The 17,989-nt window shown below is 35.8% G+C and overlaps 1 protein-coding gene across 1 annotated transcript in view; it reads right to left on the bottom strand.

Annotated features, from left to right (window-relative positions):
* CAMKMT (calmodulin-lysine N-methyltransferase) overlaps nt 1-17,989 on the bottom strand; it is a 214,784-nt gene that overhangs the window by 25,342 nt on the left and 171,453 nt on the right. Inside the window, exons 5-7 of the mRNA XM_032682717.1 lie at nt 15,647-15,701; nt 14,529-14,592; nt 9,358-9,424 (exon numbers count right to left, since the gene is read on the bottom strand). Of these exons, the coding sequence (XP_032538608.1) occupies nt 9,358-9,424; nt 14,529-14,592; nt 15,647-15,701 (186 nt within the window). The remainder of the gene's footprint in view (nt 1-9,357; nt 9,425-14,528; nt 14,593-15,646; nt 15,702-17,989) is intronic.

The following is a 17,989-nucleotide window of genomic DNA, read 5'->3' as shown; positions in this document are numbered from 1 at the left end:
ATTCAGTAAAAAACCCCACACAACACAAACAATCAAAGCAATTCTTCCTTCTCCCCCCCGATTTATCTTATATTGACAAGGAAGTCAGAAAATGCGATTAGATCAAGTTAGAAGAATTATGATACTAGAACAAAAAGATCAAGGAAGAAAATAGAGACTTTAAGAACAAAAATGCACCCCCAAATAGCCCCATGTATTTGAAAGAAAAAAGGCACAAGAAAATAGCAAATGTTGCAGGGATAGTTACAGCAGCCAAGGTTTCCCCTGTACAGTAATTCTAATTTAGGGAGGATAGCCTGACATATGTCGACACTCTTCTCCTTACACTGGTAAAGTATCTCAGCAATCTACAACAAAAGACTGATTTTACCAGGGTTTTATTTCTCATGCAAAATTCTTCATTACTATTATTATTCAACTTCTGTTATTCAGTGTTTGTCTTCCTAGTGTGTCTAGGCAGGTAACTTCTATGAGAAAAAACAGGTTAAGTCTCTGATTGTTAAAACTTGAAACATTTCCAAGTCGCTCTGAGATGTTCTTGTGATGAATGGCACAGGCTAGAGTAGCTCTCAAATTAGGAGAAAAGTAGTTGTGCAGATAAAGACAAAAAATCAAGATTAGAAGAAAAGGACAAAAGACACAAAAGCCTTACTTGCTTCAAAATGTATTAGTAGTTTTAATAAGGATTAAAAAAATAGTCCAAATTAGCAGATGAGCAGCTACCAAGAACCCCTATCTACCCACCTCTTCTTTTCATATTTTAATTTAAGCTTCAGTCTCTGAAAAGCATTATCATTGGAAAGTATACAGGTTCAGGTAAAAGATTTTGTCTGGGGGTTTATATGACTTTTTCTATGACATTAACCAAGCAAGTTCATTAACACATTAACAAAAGGCATCATCAGGATGTTTCTCCACACCTCGATCTCTGTTTGAGATTCCTTAGTTTTGTATAAAGATCAAGAAGATGGATTTTAATCTAGTGATAAGAGGCAATGTGTACACCTATCATTACAACTCCTCTGAGTCTTGCAAATTTCCCTACTATAATTTCCCCATCTTTCCTATTATATTCTCATAAAGCTGCTCTTATTTCTCTGTCTGTGTTTCTTACTTTAACTGCTTCACTTTGCTTTGTATTCTTATCCCTTATCTCACTCCCTACAGTGCATACCTGGTTTGAAGGGAGCAAAGTTTTCAACCACAGGTACCCAATATCGACCATTCTTCGTTTCCTCTTACATTTCTAAGTATTTTGAATACGATATTTACAATTGTCAATGGACACATTCTTCTAACAATGTCCTTGCAGGTTTCAGCAACCTCCATGTCACTTATCTGCTCTTGTCAAAGTATACCCATGATTTTCCTCGGCTAGGCTCAAAATCTGAACTCTCCTATACATTTTTTCTCTCCTATACTATCCTCACTCTTCTATACATTTTTTTCTCTCTTCAACCCAGTAAAATCTTGCTATTCTTTGCAATTTTTAATTCCTCTGGGTTTTGTTTGTTTGTTTTTTAATTGTCTCTTATAATTTTTAAAATGTGATCTTCTAAAGATTATCTTCAAACCTTTCTCACATTTCTGATAATTTTACAATGTTCCACCTCAAGCTTTTCTTCCCCTTAATTTTATTTCTGGGCTATCTCATCCATACAAGCTAAGCCAAACTACCCATTTCTCCAGTTTATACTGTGTACACAGACTTTTAACTCAATATTTTTCACAGTCTGAGTGAGAAGCCCATCACTTCTAATGTACCACAAGGCATTGTGTGACCACATTTTCTGGATCCCTTTGGACATAACCATTAATTCCAGTCTGTAATCTATACTTAGCTTAGACCTTTCTCTGTAGTGCATACTCAGCTGTGTTGCTTATTCTCTCTCTACAGCATCTCTAAGAAGTTTCATACCAATCCACTCAAACTCTTGACCATGTCATCATCACTTATATCCAAACATCACGATACTGTTCTCTCTGCTTTTGGAGAAAGCAGTCTTGCCATATTAATATTTATTCAGTGGGCTGCTGCGAAGGTTGTTTTTCTTGCCTACAACCTTGATCTTGTCACCTTTCTCTGTGCTCCTCCAGGTGAGTTGCAAGTTGTCTTTTCCAAATGCTTCACTTTCCTATTTTTTATCTCTCATTCAATATTAAAAGGACAAGTCCCTTCTTTAATCAGCCCTAATGTCAGCCTACATCTTCCACTTAACTTTTCAAGCAAGCACCTGTAAAATTTTCTTCCACTGTGTTACCCACAAACATTCACAGACTTACTCCATTATCCTTGAAACTGTCCTTTAAAATAGCACCCACAAAAACCAAGAAGAGGCAAGGCTGCTCTTGTGCCTCCAACTCTGCCAATAATGTTGACTTCAGTTATCTTTGTTATCCTTCCTCACCATATCTACCTCTGGTCTTAGACCACAGATTCTCTAACTCAAACTGCCTTTTTGCTCTGTGTTTATACAATGTCTGGTACAACAATTCATGATGAAACCCAACCACATTAACATAGTAATACAAATGAAGAAAAAAACCACCAAAACCAACTATCAGCCCTTTCTAACTTGAGATATTCTATGATCCTATCTAGGTTTTTCTTGCCCAGATGTTTCTTTCTAGAAGTGTATGATAAAGTTATACACTTCCCTTTTTCCTTATTCTAAGAACACATTTTCTCTCTCTCATTTTGTATAACATATTTTGCTAAAATTCAGATGGGAACATTATAGTTTTCTCTTCAAAAATAACAGTCCTAACACACATTTGCTGTGTATTGAAAGCTACTAAATTTTTGGGACATAATTAATGCACTACATATAAATACAACTACAGCGGAATAATTTTTTTCCATTTTGGAGATCATTAATGTTGCATGTAGATACAACTGTTGTAGAATAAATTTTTCCATTCTGTTGACACATCACAACTCAGCATTCAGTACAAGTGTGGCTATTTATTTAAAAGAAGTGAGAATATCTTGTACAGAAATGCTATTAATAAAAAAATACCAGTGGCGGTTGTGAATTTGCCTTCTCACATCCCTCCCCTACATCAACGCATTCTAAATCAGCCTTTATTTGGAGACTGACTACTGTTTTTAGCAAGGTTCATGTAGTACATTTTTTAAAAAAATGGATGGTTATCAAATTCTAATTCAGAATGATACAGTATAAAAAAATACATAATTCCAAAGTGCAAGACAGCATAAACACAGGTGGCACAACCACACTGGTAGGATCAGTGATTTATGTAAAAATATGAAGGAAAAGAAGACAGTTTCTTGCACTGTGGAAAACAGTCTATCCATGAATATGGGGAGGATAATCAAGGGAACCAGAAGAAAAAAAACCAAGAATGTGAACCAGGCAGGTCCAGAAGGGCTGAATGGCCGAAAAATCAAAAACAGCAGAGAAGATGCAATTCACAGGTGCTTAAATTCTGAGGGCAGGAGGGACCATAATAAACATTCAAGATTTCAAATTTCTGTATCAAGGCCATATATCTCAGGAAATTATTACACGTGTTTCAGAAAAATATCCATGAATCAAACCCATTCGCTGCTTAAGAAACTACCACTTCCCCTGGAAAGATGTTCTAATGTATTATCATTCTGTCAAATCTAATTTTTTTTCTAGACTGAATTTGCCTAGCTTCAATTTCTACATGTTGTTAGGTACTTGTAAGCTAGATTAAAGACTGATCTTCTGTTAAAGGGTTTTTTCTCCATATGAAACTTTCAGAGCAAAATCAATTCATTTCTTAACAATCAAGTCATTTCTTTGACAAGTAAAGTAAACAAAGCTCTTTAACTCTCTCTTTTCCAGGCCCCGATTCACTCCTCTGCCCCCTTCCTGAATCACATACATTTTCAGTATCCTTGGTTAATGTTTGAGTAACTATTAACTGAATATGAATGAAATAAACAAGGATAACACTGTAAGCAGTATGTTGTCAAATTTAAAGTTTATCATGGCAAAGATTAGCAGTGAGTGCCTGTGAAGGAGAGAGCCTACTGAAAGCATGCAAGATGTACTTGATGACTGTGTATTAAGGTAGAGTCAAGGCAGACAAGGAAGGGCAGACAAAGCTACAATGGTAACAATGTAAATCAGGAAACAATGTAAAAATTGGCTAAAATGATGGGTAAAAAGGCAGCATAGGAATAAAAAAAACCCCAAATCTTTGATTCTAACACCTCAAAGACATTTTCCTGGGAAGAAAGATCTCAGTCTTCTCACATCAGTGATTTCCCCCTAATCTTTTTGTACAGCCCAAGAGAGTAGAAGAGCAATAGTTTTACCAGTAGCATGTTTTTTAAGCTAACAGGAGACCATCACGAAATAGTAAAAGTTTTGAGCAAGAATTATTTAAAATAATATGTCATACTTTCAGCTAACACCTAGCTTTTCTCCCTGTTTTTCCAAACACATAGGAATTTCTTTACAAAGCTTGCTAACTTTTTGGTTTTTTCTCTTTATGTATTCTTATCTGGCCCCATAAAGAAGACAGACAAAGCTACAATGCAATTTAAAATATCCTTTATTAAGTCACCACAACTGGGTAAAATACATGAATAGGAGAGGTCTGGAAGTTTGTGAAAGTCAGCTGATATGGCTAAACAGTAAAAAAGGTTATTAGAAACAAGATGTCATTTCTCCAAAAGCTGAAGTTGTACCCAATTGAAGAAAGAATCACAGACTTGGAAAATTAAATATAATAATAAAATTAGGCAGGTAAAAAATGAGTGTGCTCTTCCTTTTGTTTTTGTTTTGCTAAATCTTCCTGCCAGCTGATAATTGAGATAAAGAATGAGCACTCACAGAGGATAACAACATTTCAGAGAGGTTAAATTAATTCTTTGCATCAGTGCAAAAAATTTACTTCACTGTAGAAGAAACTGAAGACATTTCACCACACAAGGGTTTTTTTATATGTCTTTGGTAAAAGAAGTCCTGCTTTATAAACCTTGAGCTCTTCCAAGATGTCAACAAGTATTCAGATAAGGGTGATCTGGGTAACACAGCCTGCTTCTGATTCCAAAAAGCTATTGGCAAGGACTCTCACTAACAACATTTTAGGAAAATAGACTGTCACTGGACAAGAGTCCTGACATGGCTAAATAATAGAACAAAAGACAGGGAACAGGGTAGTAGCAAATGGTCAATTCTCACAGTGGAGGGAGATAATCAGCAGAGTTCCCCTGGGACCTGTTCTATTCAACATGTTTACAAGAGATGAGCACTGAGGTGGCAAAGTTTGCTGATGTTAAGAAGCCATTCAAGACAGTGAGGAAAAGAGCAGACTGTGAAGGATTGCAGAAGGATGAAACTGAGTAATTGGACAATAAAATGACAGATGAAATTCAGTGTGGATAAATGCAAAGTGCACAACGGAAAAGATAATTCTCACTTGATATAGAAAATGAAGGTCTCCAAACTGACCATCACTGGAAAGCTCCTGATGTTGTGACAGACAGTGTCATGAAACTATTAGCGCTGTGCTCAACTGCACTGAAAAAAGCAAATCACTGTTAGGCATTTTTAAAAGGGGAACAAAAAGCATAATTATTCCACTACGTATATCTATTTATGCACAATTTGAATGCAATACTGATCACAGTCATCTGAAAATGAGTAGATTGAAACTGAAAAAGATATAGAGCAGGGCAAGTATGATCAGAGGTACGGAATGGTTTCCACCTGAGCTGAGTGATAAAGAGCTACAACTTCACAATGGACATGAGCAGACAGCCTGTTCATTGTATCTTTCCACACATACATGAAATGATCAAATTAAGTGAGCAGGAACCAGGAGCTTTTTCTTTCCAACCAAAGAGCAGGAAATGTTCCTTTTGGCAGTTTCCTCCTTACCAATAGATGGTGTCATGGAAGAGTGTTACATGAGGAGAAAAGTAGTTGGAACAAAATGGATTTCTTTCAGGTTGCTAAGGTGACAAACACAATAAATTCAATAAATATGTTTTTAAAAAGTTTGAATTTAGCAACACCCAGGTCATTTTGATGTATGAAAACAAAGAAACGACTTCATTAAGGCTGTCCCATGTTGATGGAACCTGTTACATGACCCATTGAAATCTGGAAGCTTAGAAACTTGGTATATTTGAAGAACATTGCAGTAGGTAAAATATTCTCATGTTGGCAGACACAGAGAAAGAGGCCATTAATGTAAGAGCAGAATCAGACAAATTCCATGCTCTGTCATTGAAACCTCATCCACTATTATACTGGACGTCATTTAGTATTTCAAAAGACTTTTTTTCTGTATAGGTTTAGTTCTGGAAGCTTGTAAATTCATTACATTTGTAAGGAACACTAAAATCTTGGAGAAGATTATAACCTATCTGTTAATCTTTAAGGAAAAGGAATTGTCCCTTCTGTTCACATGGTCATTCATTCTTGATGTGGATTATAAAGTTGACTATAGAATGAATAAAGAGTGTGTCATACACTATTACAAGTCAAATCAAAGGATGCATTGCCACAAGCATTTCTCTTACTTGATGTTACATGTACTTGCTTACACTCTTATGTAAAAATAAAACAGAATTGTATATCCACTGTTTACTATGTATCTATTATTACATTATAACACATAATATGACAAACTGCCAAATATAAGTTTGGCTTATATTACTGTATTTTTAAACAATAATCTAGCAGAGAGTTAGATAAGTGCTCATTTACTGCATTTTGTATAAATCTAAATAAATAAATGTATGGCAGGTTGTCCTAATCTAACTTCTCTTGGCTGATACTGGATTGTTCCTTTTTGCACCATACACATTTTGGAATATTTTCCAAGCGTAGACTAAAATGTCCGGAACACTCACAAACTGACTCTCATACTGATAATTTCTGCTCCATGTGCAAGGAAAAGAGTACAAAATCCTAACATAAGAAGAAGACACATTGAGAAGGCTCTATTGTGAATTACCTTTATACGGAAAAAATCTTTTAACTTTGCACTGGACACTGCAAAGTTGCAAGACTGGACACTGTTCAAATGACGCGTTATAGCAAAGAACATACTCTCTCCAGATTAAATTGATGTTGCAGTAAATCACTTGCATTACTTTTTTCACTTCCCTGCAAGATCTGATCAATGTAAAAGAAGTCACTGAATGACACTTCACACACCAGTGTTGAATTCTTCCTTACAAAACACTACAGTTTCTTCTTTTTCTTCTTTTTTTTTGTTTTATTTTGTTTTGTTTTGTTTTGGGGTTTTTTTCCTCCTTTTTTTCTCCCCATAACCATTATGTAACTAAGGTTTTTCAGTTGTAGGAAAAGTGAATCAAGGTTACAGTAATATTTCAGACTTTACATCAGCTTTTTAGTTTCTTCAAGGCATTGAGAAGGGATCATATAACTTTGTTACTGTCTTCATCACACATCATTACTAAATCTGAAGGACTGATCAATCCATTAGACAGTCATTTGAATACTCATTTTATAAAACTTTATGCTGTTATAACAAAACTAACAAAGCCTCAAGAATGTGGAATTAAAAATCAAATCAAGCATTTATTATAACGAGCCTTGTTTTCATATAGTACTTCACATTATTTTGTAATTTAATTATTTTATTTATGCAAATAAGGCCCCAAATGCTACTGCACTCAAAGAGGTAAACACTTTATATTTTTACTCCTTAAAATGCAACATTTTATGATGCCTAGATATGTTTATTAATTAGTGATTATTAACACCCAGTAAACAACATCATGTCTTGTAAAAACACAATCTTTCTTCACAGCGTGAGGCTGAAATCTATTATTCACTGATTCCATATGCTGAAATACACTCAAATGATCACAAATGACCTTAAGCATTAGATAAATGTAAATGAGGACAGTGTAGAAAATGTGCTTTTGATTGATATCTAAAAGACCAGGTTTGAAGTCTTGACAAGGGATGAAATCTGAAATCTCATACTAAGTGGAAATCTACAAAATCTAAGCTTCTGGATGGACGTACCACACAGCCACTCCTCAGCAGTGTCTGAGGAGTTCTGCTCACAAAAGGTGTTCAACACATGGAACCTGAAAGACCTGGGGCCTGTGTGGCCTTTGTCTACTTGGCAGGCTCTTATTAGGATGCAGAGATGTATCTCTAAGTTATATGTCCATACACCCTAATGAAGGCAGAATTTTTCTAGCCCTACGTGCTCACTTAAAAGAACTTCTCTACACAGATTGGCTCCATAAGCATACGGTTAAATGACGTAAATGATAGCCATTAAAACTGTATGGGTTTAACCCTCTATGTTAGTAAGCTTATTCTGCATTAACAGTTTGCTCTTCTCAGCCCTTTTTCAGCTTTACTTTTGTCACTTTTAGAAGAACTGAGAGCTGTTCTGGAATGTGAGTCATCAAAAAAAAATATTTAGACACACAAATAAGAGTGCACTATTTACTCTTAGGTAGCCATCTTCTAATTCTTAACTCTATGCCAGGAATATAAAGTACTTTACAATTTACTTTTAAAATACTGCAAGAAATGAACACACTTCAATTTTTCAGCTACTTCCAGTCCCTACTGTACCTGGAGATACCTCAGTGAAGCAGACACTTAAACAGTTCAGTGCCACCACAGGATGGGTATGAAAGGCTCTGGAGACAATTTTAAACCAAAGTCTTTACACCTCTACAATGCTCACCACCAGGGCTAACTCAGAGACAAAACAGCAGGTGCACTATGAAAAAAATGCTGGGTGCAGCCTGCACCTTAAGTCATAGTCAATAAGAGAAGGGCCTCAGCACACTGTGCCTGGTTCCCATGCTCCCTATCTGTCCTTGCAGTGACAACACAATATAGATTGCACAGACAGGATGACCAAAAAACTTCCCATGGATGCTCCAACAACATCTACCTGAGGACAAATGGGATTTGTTGCAACCCTGAATTCTCAGAGCTATATAAAATGAAACCTGCTGGTGATTTAGGTAAATTCACTCCAAGCCTGACATTCAGTACAATGGGTAGTGGTGACTCTGAAGAAGATATATTTCACCCATGCACTGAACCAGGGGTTGAAGAGACATAGTCTACATTAAAAGAAGATAAAGAGAGATTATGTCACCAAGATAATCATGCTGTATTTTCTATGTTAAAAAACAATTAAATTTTTTTAATACTTCTAAATTTCTGTCTTGCACCACTTACCTACTTATACTATATATACATCTGTGTAAGCATCAGTAACATAGGTCACACTTTCACACTTTTGCATACATTTCACATCTACATTAAATACAGAATTATATGCAAGAATCAGTAAAAGAGTTTGACAGAATCTTCAGAAGAAATTTTAGTAGAATCTTACCGGCTTGACACTTTCCGAGCCTTAAATACTCCAGCATTTTGGTTTCTTGTGATGATCTCATTTACATCTGCAGTATAATTGTTAAGAATTACCTATAAAACTAGAGCAATAATAAAAATAATAAACCCCATTCTTTTCCACTGATAATACCTGAATAATGTCTCTCTTCTGTTTGGTCTTCTTTAATCTGTGCTAACTTCTCCAGCACACCAGCCATATATCTATGGCAGCAATTTGCTCTCCATTGCCTACCTCTATTTACTGTTTCATTTAAGGAATTTCTAGCCCTGTAGCTATAGAGGGAACTGAAAAAAGACTTTCCATACCTTACATATATTTAAAGGCAACTATTTACAAATATAAGAATTAAAACCATGTTAACTGATTTTTTTTAGCATGGTTACTAAATGTCCAGTTTAGTTTGTCCTGTTTTTGACTGTATCACTATATCCCAGTGCTGAGATTTTGGAGGCTTATGGGTTTTGAGTACCTGCCCTGCCACAAGACACACATCTTTGTTCCTGGCTCTGTCTGGGTGACTCCAACACACAACAGGATCACTTTAACCTATAGGCAAAGGAGTTTCTAGTCCATTTGCTTTCTTGAGAATGTTTTGGAACCACCATAAAAGAGTACAAAGCAACAAATGCCTTTTCTTCCCCTTAGGTGCCACAACACTGCCTCACTCTCACGTCTCAGCTTCTTGTAGTTTACAAGATCAGGTCACAAATTTGAGGAGCCATTCAGGCAGGTGAAAGCAAAGGCTATCAAAGAAAAGTTTCAAGGGAAGCTGAGCCCAACCATCTGTTGCTAGAAAGATAACCTTCATAATCAATCATTTGTGGTTAGTGAGAAGCCATTGGAAGGAAAAGTATATCAAGTAAGTGAAAACTATGAGAATACTAATTGCCACTCAAGGTGAATCCATATGTATTTGAATGATTCAGTCTCAAATATAAAAAATTATCTTAGACACTTTTGGTAAGGTTGCCAATGATCCCTCTTCTTTATTTAAGGTACAGGAAATCTGACACTAATTAGGAAGGTGTTTCTAGGTCCACAAAACATGTCAAATTTTTTGAAAATGCTCTTATAAGAAAACTGAACACTAGTGTCAGGCTAATTTGAAATATCACTGATATATCTTTTTATTTGCTTTGCTGAAATCACATAATTAGCCGTCCTAACAGAGTCAGTAATTTAAGGAAAGTTATTTTAGGAAAGCCTCTATCCAAACAATGGAAAAGACAACTATTTTCTGAAGCAAAAAACTAGAAATCAAATGACAGAAAACTGGTTTAAACAAATCTCTGTAGTTTGGATGTGCCTTTTAAATCTTTTCCACAATATGTAATGAGAAGTAGTAAATGAATGGTCTATACCTGTGAAGCAATAGGAAGGCATAAGTAACTCCATGAGCAAAGCATGCTGTTTTTAAGTAGATGCAGAAATAACATTGTTGATAAATTAATACACTGCACTTAAATTATATAACTGAGCAAAACTCTTAATAATGGTTATAAACATGGTAACACTGGCTTTTTTAAATAATTTATGAGCCCATGTCTTCAGGCATTCAGGCTGAACATGACCCTTCTAACCTAAATTTCCCAGGACTGTTGAAAGATCCATACACTTTATTTTAATGGCCATTATAGTGCACTGCAACAATGTTTTGTATTATTGATGCTTTCAGACAGTAGTTCAAGTCACTAGTGCATGGTGTGAAACAGAGCTAAGGCAGAAGGTACACAGCCTCTCTGAAATAGGAGAGAATTTTTACTAAAATGAACCTCATCCTTGGATCTGGACATGTCAAACTGAATAAAGATGCCTCCAGTGTTCTGAGGAAATAGAATTTGATATTGATGACTGACTTATGTCACAGATAGTACCTGAGTTGGGAAATTTGTATCTGAACCCATATCACCCAAAATTACAAATGGGGATGAATCTGATAACTTTGCTCTATTATTCACTTGATATGTCTATCTTTTTATTTTTAATACTTTCCTTATTTAAATCATCCTGAAAGAACTTGGATAAAACACACTAAACAAACAATAAAGTTTGGAACAAGGCTGCAAAAGGAGTAACATCTGTCTTTATTTTATTGATTTCTATATAAATGATCTATTTGATCAATTAAAACCTCCTCATGATAAGGAAAACCAGTGAGTTAGAGTGAAGTCTTTTAACAGGATTAGCAACTCAAATCATAATATCTTTTTAAAAACCTCCATAAACATAATACATAAGATCATGGATCAATATAAAATATAGCAGTATATTTCACAGTGAGAGGGTGAAAATGACAACAATTATTTGAAATTCACTAATTTGTAAATTGTTTTAACTTCTAACATTTCAATAACATATCCTAATACAGATATTGAAAACACACGTAGTGAATACTTCACGTGGCAGTACGAAATGGAGATCAATAGGAAGCATGTCAAAAATTAAAAGAAAAATCAAATCCTAAAAAGCTTGAGATTTTGCAAAGCAAAGCTGTTAGTTATGCTCACTGAATAGCGTTAGCAATAACAAAAACAACAATAATTGTGATGATGTTGATAATACAAAGGCAGATTCTCAGATGCAATGCACTATTGCCAGGTCGATTTTCAATTACATTTCACTGATGTATTCATTTGTTTCTTAATGTGCTCATCTTGCCCATTAAGAATAATTAGCAGGCTTGCTTGGTGATTTCCTGGCTTCTGACAGGGATTTTTTTTCTTTTTTGTTGACAACCACTTTTACTTTTTGGAAAGTAATTTTTGAATATTATAGTATGACTGGCATGTAATTTAAGCTTCCTAAGAAATTTAAAGGGAAGATATAAACAGTAATTTTAAAACAAGATTATTTTAATCTATAATACCTACATAAAAAGCATAATACTAGGCATTAACTATTCTTGAAGAGCAGAATCTAGGAAAGAAAACAGTATTTTACCCCACATTACCTTAATTGGCTATGCTAAACAATTAAAAAGTACCATCAGCAATAATAAAAATTAGCAGAAATAGGTCATTTGTAGTCAGTGGCACTTGGGCTCAAATGCTATTTCCAATTACACCTAAAATTCTTACCGATTTCAGTGAGTCTGGTGTGGCTGAAACAGATCTAAATTTAGTCTAAACTTCTGTTACAGCTAGTCACTATACAAAAGAGTGCAAAAGAAAATTACCATAAGACAGATCATAAAATTACTACTGAAATCCATAAACCACATAAAATGCAACATAAATTTTATTACGTGCACTTTTAAGAATACATTCCACATACATGGTAAAGTTCTTAGCCTGCTGCACTTTGGCACCCTGCTAATATTAAGCCCATTGTAAAATCCAACACAATAAAAGCACTTTGAATGCTGAGCCTTCTCAGCACCAAATGTTAAAAAAAGAAAAATAAATTCCTGTTAGAGCCGTTCACCAATGGCTTCCCTGTTAGGGATTCACTGAGTGAATACAGATGAAGACTTCTTGTAGGACTTTTGGAAACAGAAGATATTTCTAAAACATATTGTCAAAAACTAAGGTGTGATAATTAGATTACTTTAACAGTATCTTTTTCATGAATAAAAGCATTTTTATTTAATTCCAAAGACTGAGTGAATACTTTTGGCACTTGCCAATTTTCCTTACTATAAAAGACTTCTACATTTCAAAAAAAAAAGTTCAGGTATTTTTATGGAATCTGCTATGCAAGATATTTGCTGACTTGATGATTACTGAGTCCACCTGAAGCTTTCTGTGAATAAAATGACTTTTTGTTAAACACCTATGCTTCTATGCAACACTAGTTTGTTTTGTTAGGCTAGTTTTGAAACAATTCTTTGCTGCCACATTTTTTATCTTCATAATGACATGGAAGAAAGTTTGGAAAGGGTGGTGCTGATTAAAATACACAGAATAATGAATACTTCCTCCTTAAAACACAAGTCTAACAAATTAGAATTCAACAAAGTAAGGATCCCTGAAACACAGCTGAGAACTTGCCTTTTCAAGAAAAGGAGACTTTTAACAGGCTTACTTCAAGTTTTAACAGATATGATCTGGGATTGGCTGTTTATAACACGAAATTGTTCAAGTGTTGTAAGCAATTATAGTTAACTCAGTTACCTCTGAGAATGTGTTTTTAAAAGGTAGTAGCTAATATTATTGCACTGCAAATGTCTCCTGTTTTAACAGGCATCAGCAACTGCAATTTATTTAAGCCATGGATTAGTTTAACTTTTTTTTTCATTAAGTACTCATTATGTTAGCTCTCAAATACATACAAAACTCAAATCTAAATAATTCTGAAGCTGCAGTGGCCAAAACCTGAAAAATTAGCCTGCCTTAAAAATGTAAATGGAAAGATTATCAAGGAACAAAAGCAAATAGATATCTTCCTTTTTTCCCTCTCAATTTCTAAGGGTTATTAGTATTCACTGTATATATCTGCTCTTGTTCTGTGCTGATATTTAATGTGGCCACAAATTATGCTCACTCATTCTATCTCTTAGCCCAAGTCCAGTTCAATTTTCTGAACTGTATGTTCATATTAGAAGGGCACGATAGCAATTTAATCTATTATAAAAAAATACAATAAAATACTTTCTACAAGGGACAGAGGAGTTTTGAAATCTTACATCAAGAGAAATAAAGATAAATTGATAATTGATTAAGCAAACTAAATGGGTAATTTGTAGGCAGTTTTAACTTTGCAACAATGAAACATTTCAATATACACTGGGAAAACTATGACAATATACAAATGTTGGGTATGTTTTAAGAGGCTAGCATTTAAAAGCAGAAAAAAAAATCTAGCTCCTCTGCAAAAAGGATACATGAAGGGGAGCTAATGATTTGATTCACTACTACACCTCCTGTAACATGCAGCATACACACGAGTCTTTCAGCACTCAACCACGAGACATATATTTACTACTGTACTTGCTCTATACCAACACCTGCATTTTTAATTAAAGGCGAAAATGTGGCATTTATTATGGGGGAAGCTGTAGCTCTGTTCAAGATATTCTACATCTAATTTTTAATTACTTATGGGGGACTTTTCTTAATACACCCCATGCTGTCTGTCTTTATATCGATTGTTACTCAGCCAGTAAAAAGGAACGAGCACAACAAACCAGTTTTCTATCTGAATAAGGATACTTTTGATGGCCTTTTCATTTCCATCAGTTAACAGAACTTCTTTGACATCTGCAGAAATAGCAACCTGAAAAAAAGAGCACAGCAAACAATGAGCAAATATGCTTGTCTGTGTGGAAGTGAAGACAGGAGTGACAAGCCTTCAGTATCATGCTTCCTCACCTATTTCTCTGTAACAATCTTCAATCTTTTTTCATTTTATGTCTGCATTATTTTAATCATTCAATCAAATCAGTCAATACTTTTATCATTCCATTTGCGGGAGCCTCTATCTTGCTATCATTCTGTTCCGTAATTGCATTGTGACAGCCGATGATGGTATTCTGAGAGGCTTTCATTTGCGGGCTTCTGTTTATCTAGTAGAGCCATCATACAAGGCTGTCACTCTGCCTTTCAGCTTGCTTCTGTCTGACTGCCTGATGCCCTTCATATAACTTTGCATTGCAGGCAGATGGCTTTGTAAGGGTAATTTTTTTGTGAGCTTTGACATGCTCGCACATTGGGCTGTAACCTCGACACATTGTATAAGAGCGACAGGTTTGTCAAATGCCAATCAGTGTAACAATATGCTTTTATTTGTAGAGACATAAAAACTTGTCTAATGCACTGCACTGCTACATAATATCTCCTGAATACATGACTCAGAACCCAGAGAATGGTGAACGACTCTCCTGAATGGCCAATCTAATTCAAAAGAATCTAATTACTGAGAGCTCTGGATCATGTTTGTTGGTGTAATAATGCAGGCAAAACATTAGCAGCTATATCATGGTGCTCCAACTGTGATTCGCCAGGCTATTCCTGTATCTTAGCAAATGGGACTATAATCTGAAAAAAAAAAAAAAAGCTTCGGCTATGGCAATGAAAGACAGACCGTACGTGGCCTGGAATGTCACAACAAAAGATATTGACTACACCGAGGTAAAATGTTTCTGCTCATCGAGGCAACCATAAAATCAATATGATACGAAAGCAAGTCAATCTAGAAGGTCTCTCAAGACTTTGCAGCTTGACCGCAGCTGAGGCTGTTGACAGTTCTCTGACCCAGCAGTTGGAGGCACTGGAACATTTTTCCTTTTGTTTCTTCCTCTGAATGGGATTGGAATTGAGAAAAGACCTACCATGAGCCCAGCCAAGCATGTCATGCCACCCCCCAGCTCACACACAGCAAGGTCCCTGAAAGAGAGAAAGGAAATGGTAGAACCCATACAAATTAGATGAAAATGGTCAGAGAGACATATATGTTACAAGAACAAATTGCCATCTGCAGTAAGAACTGAGCTACCAGGAAGTTGTAGAGACATGACTAGGCTACCTCATGTCGTTTTGCGTTTTAAAAATAATTATGAAATAGAAAAGTCACAAAGCAGGCAAATCAGTGGGGGTTCCCTCATTAGTGCTCAGTGCAACATTACCACCGCTGAGCTGAAAAATCTGAGAAGGTTCCCTTTTTTCCCTTGTCAATGGCTCTGTCTTTTAGAACTAAACTAGCTAGAGTAGCGAAAGATAATTGTTAGGAAAGGATAACAATGTTAATCCACATTCATTCTTGCAAAAACAGCTAGAGAAGTAAATGGGGAAATTAATATTATTTATATATCTCTCCATATAGTTATGCCTAAAAGCCTTTTTATATTAAAAAGAGAAGTTTTAAAGAAAGCTGTATGCCACAAAACAATTACACATGAAGAAATCCGATCCTTCAATTAGCACTTAAAACTGCAAGTGACCTACAAACAATACTGTTATGAACAACGATGGGAATAGCAAACGGTTAAGCCACAGAAAACCAAACGAAGTTGGTGTCAAGAGCCTAAACTGAGCCCGATCAAAGGGCTGAATACATGGTCTAAAAGGCTGCTTTTAACTTAGACCATACTGTGCTGTTATTAAGACGTGCATGTGAAATATAATTTGGCGCAGAGAGTGTGCCGGATGGGAGCTTGCAGGGGGAGCCATAAAGAATGTCCTCCAGAGCCATGGCCTGCCCCAAGAGGGGAGGAGGGAGCGATGCTGACCCCACACCGAAACTGTGTGAAGCAGCGTCTGGGGCAAGGCAGAGCCTCAGTTTAGGAACACGCTGCTTTATAGCAAAATCTGTGGCAATTTATAGCTGGCAGAAACATTCGCATTAAGACATTTCTGACAGGCATAAAATGGAATTTCAGCTAAATGGTTTGGATTTTTTTAGTGTACTTCTTCTTCTCCCTCAAAATACTGACATCCAAAAATCTATTTTTATCTGGAAGTATCACCTCACTACTCACTTGACACTGATATTTAGGAAGAGCACCTACGATGTCACATCAGTATACAGATGCTGATATTTTGTTCACTGAGGCGAGCAGACTAGGCTGTATGACTCTGTACTAATGCTCACTGTCTGGATGGGATAGATTAATTTTTCTCAGACCCCAAATTTTATTTGAAAAAAGTCTAGTTGTCCTATTTAATCAAAATGAGACAAAAGACGGACATAGGTTGGAGGAACAAGCTGTACCTAAACCCAGTGAGAATGTAAAAACAGATGTGGGAAATTTGCAGTTTGTGGTTTAAATAGAATGATTATAAGTTTTTCTTACATAAGTTTTTATTTTCATAAACCAAGTGCGTTATATATTAAAAGTATATACATATGGTTTCATATATTAGACTTATGAGGCACTTAATCCTTTATAATAGTCATGCTTACTGAAATGAACATAGAAAGTATCTAATGTGAGGTTTCTAGTGCATTTTGAACCAAATTTCTATGTACATAATATATAAGCATATACATGCACACAAATACACATAATATTTATGCATACAAATAATTTATTTTAGTGCAAAGTTCCCTTATTACTAAATTTGAAAAGTCGTATCTGTCTCTCAGACAATATTTAGTGACATTTATTAGTGAGAATTAAAATAAGAAACTCTACTCTGTGAGTACTGTCAAGAGGGCATAATCCTCAGAAATCAGGACGTGAAACTTCCCATTTACTCCTTGGCAGTTTGACTGATTACTGTCTCCGAGTGTCCTGGCTTGCATATCCAAGCTAGGAAAACACCCTTTGCATAAGCAGCACAGGGAGGTTTGCTGTGAGGAGCCTCGGAGAACAAACAGAGCACAGGAGCCACTGCGTGGGGTTGGACAGCAAAGTGCTACAGGGACACCACTATGGCAGCAGAAGTCACACAGTGCAATGCCCAACTGAACTGAGAGGAAGGAGCAGCAGCTGCCAGGTCAGATGTATTAGCTGCCTCCTCTAATGGGCCGGGTTTCATTCAGCTGATAGAGCAGGAATGAGACTCTACGAACCAGGGCACACTTTGGTGCCAGGTCTTTGATTTCAGAGAGGAGTCTGAGCAAGTTGATATGCTTGTTGATTTGGTACAAGGAGCAGGGACTTACAGCTTGGTCTCTCTTATTTTATCAATGCCATATGTACACAAACTGAGGGACTTTGTACACTCCAAGC

This window comes from Chiroxiphia lanceolata, chromosome 3 (assembly GCF_009829145.1).
Source record: "Chiroxiphia lanceolata isolate bChiLan1 chromosome 3, bChiLan1.pri, whole genome shotgun sequence".
NCBI lineage: Eukaryota > Metazoa > Chordata > Aves > Passeriformes > Pipridae > Chiroxiphia > Chiroxiphia lanceolata.
Note: the sequence above shows the minus strand (reverse complement) of the source record. Positions and strands in the feature narration are given on the sequence as shown.